The sequence below is a fragment of the Cryptomeria japonica genome, chromosome 10, assembly GCF_030272615.1.
Source record: "Cryptomeria japonica chromosome 10, Sugi_1.0, whole genome shotgun sequence".
NCBI lineage: Eukaryota > Viridiplantae > Streptophyta > Pinopsida > Cupressales > Cupressaceae > Cryptomeria > Cryptomeria japonica.
Genome location: NC_081414.1, coordinates 210,379,282 through 210,384,810, shown reverse-complemented (window position 1 = coordinate 210,384,810; position 5,529 = coordinate 210,379,282). Strand labels below are relative to the sequence as shown.

Sequence of the window (5,529 nt, the reverse complement as noted above, 5' to 3'; positions counted from 1 at the left end):
CATATTTTAATTTCTTCTAATATATCCAAAGCCTCCATTCTTTAGCCTCACTCTTAGCTCAAAGCATCCTCTAATTCATTCCCTATATTATCCAAACCATTTCCACTATAACCCATTATTTTCATAAGTTCAATACTAGTCCTCCTATGAAGGTTATTCAATTCATCAATATACTTCTCATAACAAGAATGTTCTTCATATCCAATCCTCTTACAATATATACAAGTTGGCTTTTCCTTCTTAGATGAGTCTTTTTATTTAGATCATTTATTATATGTGTGGCTTTTTGTTTGGTTTCAATTATTTCTAGAGTTAGATTGTTAGGACTCTTTCTATACCTTAGGCTAACTAACCAATAAACCTCGATTCTTTGATGGCTTTATGAGACACATAGAAAGAAGCTTCTATTGATCATCTATCGATATCTTAAAAAAAGTTGTAAATGAAGGATTTAATGCAATTTGATCCTATAGTAAGTCTTTGAGTGTAAAAGATATAAATAAAAGATGCATATTGAAGACGAAATTTATTTATTTTGTTATAGACTAAATGCATATCATTTTTCTCAATACAAGTTGCTTTACATAGTGCTCTTAAACTATAAACCTTATTTATATAGTCCTAGATTTTGTTAAATTTGTTTGGATCAAGACCCATTAAATCATTATCATTCTAATAGCCTCTAACTTTATCTGTTGTACCATGCAATATTTTTAACTTTTCCCAATTTTCATATGAACTTTAATATACTGCAATATAATATATGAGCAATGGAAATAAAACTACAAAGACATCCAAGAGATTTTTATTGTTGAAGTGTCCATTTTATCTTTCTCTTATCATCACTAGGTTCAACTACCTTTTTCTCAACATGCGTAGTGTAGCCAAATTGCATTAAGGTTTTCCTTGCATGTTAATACCATGTTGCAGAAATGTATGGTGTTGGCAAAGGAACCTTAGAATAATCCCATGTGTGGAATAAGAGGAGCAATAATAAACAACCAAAAAGTGCACACACCAAGAGAGAAGCCCCTTTTTCAGTCAATCAAGAATCTCCCTAACAAAAAAAAAACATTTACAATATGGAGTTATTTTCTATAGTTTTATCATGCTCACAAATAAACTCAAACATTGAAACAACAAAAAATATCTAAATATAACCCGAAACTTGCACCAATATGTAGTGCTTGAGAAAAGGTCCAATTATAGAAAAGAATCACCCTAATTTGACGTCATATGTGAAATTTACAACTATTTAAGGTTTTAAATGTGACAACAGTCCTTAAAATCTACTAAGAAAATAAAATTAATTTAAAAATAAGATCACTCGAGTAAAAACCAATAAAACCACTATGGATACTTTGAAATTTTACCCAAAGAAAAAAAATGCACTTAAAAATGTCTTTGTATGTTCGAGATATTATGTTTTGAAGTCGAGGTGCAAAAATGAAAACTTCAATAGTGAGGGGGTCATATGATATGAATTTTTTTATAATGTCAACATTTTGTCATCACTAAAATTTTGTCAATTGTAGCCATATTTAGATTAAAAATCACCAAATTTGTCTATTTCGAAGTAAAATAGAGCCTTAAAAATGAACAAGAAGATAGAGCTTTCTCAAATTAAACAAAATAAATATGACATTGTCCTAATACGACATTATAATTATTAAAACACTTTTAGACAATAAATATATCTCAAAAAACTCTTTAAGAAAACCACACAATGAAATATATTCCCTTTTGTATAAATTCAATTTTCTAGATTGACATTTATATATAAACAACAAAATGAACTCCCAAAGCCACGCAAATCAATAAGATGAACCACAAGGGAGAGCTTTCTCGAATTAAACAAATTCTCTTACACGATTAATTTCCAAGGCCGACCCTAACTTACTTTAAACTACTTTCACTTCGACTAATATAAATCCTTGCATTTTAACCCAAAGCACATACGAAAAATGGAGGGATCCGAGAAAAAGGGTGCTACCATTATTAGGGAACTCGCGATTTACATAGGAGACTTTCGTGGGGATTCTTGCCTTTGTATCCATTTGTGCAATGGAAGAATCTCAAGTTCGATTCGGAGATATAACCTCTGCAGATGTCAAATTGTGGTTGACGGGCACAAATGGGCAAAAATACGAAAGAAACCCAATTTATCTCCATTCTGCGATTCTGAAAAGATCAGAGTTTCTTCAAGCCATGATGTCTGAACGCTGGTCATCAGGTAAATCAACTGAACTAAGCGTAACTACGTGTCATAACTTTGCTGACTATTTAAAATGCATCGAACTCATGTATTTCCAGCGTTTGTATTTCTCCAATGTTGAGGAATGCCTGACTATTCTGTCACTTGCTTCTGAGTTGTTGGCTAATGACATCATCACCAAATGCATGGAATATTTGCAGGGAGTTCATTGGAGTGCTGCGGAAGAAACCCGAATTGGAGATGTGCTCTCTTGTCTGGGATTGAAACCTTTACCAGATTTAGCTGCAAGGCTAGATAATGACGGCGCCCACCATATAATATTTGTGGATAGAATTATCAAAGAAATGGTCTCTCTTATTCAGGATAGCGAGAGCAAGGAAACCCTAATGAGGATAAATGCGGAGAAATATATAGGAGGCATCTTCGAGCGAAATACACCACGAGATGTTGTGGAAATATGTGAGCGTGAAATTTTGCAAGGGTTCAAATCATCTCTCGGTTCTCACGATTTCTCAGCTATAAGGTCGCTCTCTAATTTTTTGGAGCATTGTGACGGAGAGACACTGAAAGCTGAATTAATAGTTTTAGTTGAAGATCCAGAATTTATGACGTATGTGAAGAAGATTATGAAGGGACTAGAATCCGACCGATGTGGTCAAGTGTTCTACAGTATGCCACAATTAATAGCTTTAGTTGAAGATCCAGAATTATTGCCGCATTTGAGATTTCTATACCAAAAAAGTTATGAAGATGTGTTCTACACTATAATCTGGTTTATGAATGCCACAGGAGCAGGAAAGATTATAATTTCAAGAGCTTCTCGGAATTCTTTCCTCACGACTTGGTTACCAATCATGACAGAATTATGTCGTAAAAGAGTTGACAAACTTGAGGAGCTTGATAAGGCGGTGCTTAATGTGGTCAAGGGTTTACCTCTGGCGGACAAGATACGTATTTGTGTGGAATGGATAGAGCTTTACAAGAAGTATTACATGGACATCTCTACGCTACTAACTTTGTTTAAAGATCTGCACGATGCTCATTACAAATCGATGTGAAAGCAGCAGTACCCTGTGTTTTATTATTAAATGTTGAATACTCTTTTGAGAATTACTTTTCTTTTTCATCCGTAGATGTTTGGCCTTTCATATTTTGTCATGGCTACCGATTGGTGGATTTTGGACTTGGAAGGTGTTTACAGTGCTCGAAGTTAAAATACTTATTTTCTCATATTTGTCGCTGATTAAAACAATTATTTGAAACATGCAATTATGGTGACTAAGAAGTTCGATGAAACTTTCAGTTATATCTTTCATATCTTTAATAATTAGGGGAGAGGGACCCGTAGTACTGAGGGTAACTTCATCATCATGTTGAATCTATCTACAATTAAAGTTTGAAGACATGACTCATTATGCAATTCGTGATCATTTGTAGATGTTTGGGCTTTGATGTCTTGTCATGGCTATCATTGTTAGATTTTGGACTTGGAAGGAGTTTACTATGCTTTGAGCATTTTTGTCAAAGAGAAGTCAAAACACTTGTTTTCTTATATTTGTTGGTGATTAAAACAATTATTTGAAACTGAAATCTGATTTTTCAATAGTTGATATTTATCAAAGTCAAATGAATTTGAAATATGTTAGATTAAGATCATTTTCTACTTCAAGACCATCATCCAATGCGTTATGAAAAGATATTATTCATTAGAAAAAGTAAAAAGTATGAGACTAATATATTAGGTTATAATATTTTATATTCTTAAGAAAATATGTTTTTTAAATGTTGATTTACTTAGTCCATTAAGGTAAACAAAGAGACCTTATATCCTTTTTGTCACTCATATATTTGAAAGTAAATAAGTATTACCAAGTTTGTATGCAGAGTGAATTTTAAATATAAAATGATACCTAATATTTAAATTAAGAACTATTTTTTAATTAAGAAATGAAATAGAATCCACAAAGAAAAAATTACAAATCATTAGTTTATATTATTATAAAATTCATAGAAAATATCTTGCTATACATTTAAGTTGAACTCATTATATTTTTTTTGTTTTTTGATCGGTAAAGGGCCAAAGCCAGAGAGATTTTATTAATTAAAAATGATAATTACAACTCTATTCAGTGTAGGCACCGATAGGAAAGAATGGAGGGAAGAAAACATCTGATCTAGCCCAGATCCATTAATGGATTAGAAAATTAATGCTATAGAAAGCTAATAATAAAGAACAAGATACATGAATCCTTGGATAATTCACATCTAGGTAAATCTATTTGAAAGAATCCTAAAAGATCATCCAAAATTTCCTTTGCGTTGCGATTCCGCCGTTCCCTGATAATGATGTCCTTGATAATGATGACCAAACATAGCTCTAACCTGAATTCTTATATTGCCAGATTTGGATCAAACCATTCCACTATTCTGCATAAGAACCTTATTGCACCTTACAACCAAGATCGACATTAGAATGTTTACAATTATTACGTTCTATAAAAAATTGACAACAACTTGAAACATAACTTCCTATTTGATGATTAATGTCAACTTCTTTCAAAGGGTATCAAAACCTTAATCTTGTTGAGACAATACCTACAAGTAACTCTCATCCCTGCAATACAATAGAATAATACAAAAAATGTTAGTCGATAAATAAACCCCCATCCATAATGTCCTGCCTATACCAAAACAACTGCTAAAGGACTTTATCTTTAGAATTGAAAGAACCAACTTCACATCCAATATACCACCTACACTTTTAACATAATTTGTTGCTAGGAGGATGAAATATCACCTCACTCCTAGTGGAGATATTGATGGATATGAAAATCAGAGACAAAACCTTTTAAGAAGGCTGGTCAGACAATTAATTCTAGACAGACCACCAATTTAAAACACTAAAAGGAATAAATAGAGAGAATCATCATGGATCTAAATGGAAAAGTGATACCAGGAGCGATCATCCTTCTCAATTCGGAAAAACCTTCCTTTTATAAAACAAAAAACATCTTTGCTTATAAAAAATCATGCCAATAGAAATGTGAATGCAAGAAGATGACCCTATATATATATATACATATTTGTGTGTGTGTGTGTGTATATTGCTAGAGCCGATTTAACCATAATTTAAGAGAATAAGTGTGCATACAATTAAGAGAGCAGTAAATATGAATATATAAAAATTTATATATATATATATATATATATATATATATATATATATATATATATATATATAGACGCATGAGTAGAAATAAGTGAGCTAAAGAGAGAAAATCATAACTAATGCTAGATCATATATTGATTAAGCA

General features: G+C 31.8%; 1 protein-coding gene across 1 annotated transcript; it reads left to right on the top strand.

Annotated features, from left to right (window-relative positions):
- The first annotated feature begins 2,064 nt into the window (after positions 1-2,064).
- LOC131037668 (uncharacterized) lies at positions 2,065-3,273 on the top strand. Its single transcript, XM_057969850.2, has one exon. It carries the CDS (start codon positions 2,065-2,067, stop codon positions 3,271-3,273), a length of 1,209 nt encoding a protein of 402 aa, XP_057825833.2.
- The last annotated feature ends 2,256 nt before the right edge of the window (positions 3,274-5,529 follow it).

Bases quoted from the DNA above. Each gene is read 5' to 3' on its own strand.
- LOC131037668 (XM_057969850.2), top strand. From the start codon at position 2,065: ATGGAAGAATCTCAAGTTCGATTCGGAGATATAACCTCTGCAGATGTC.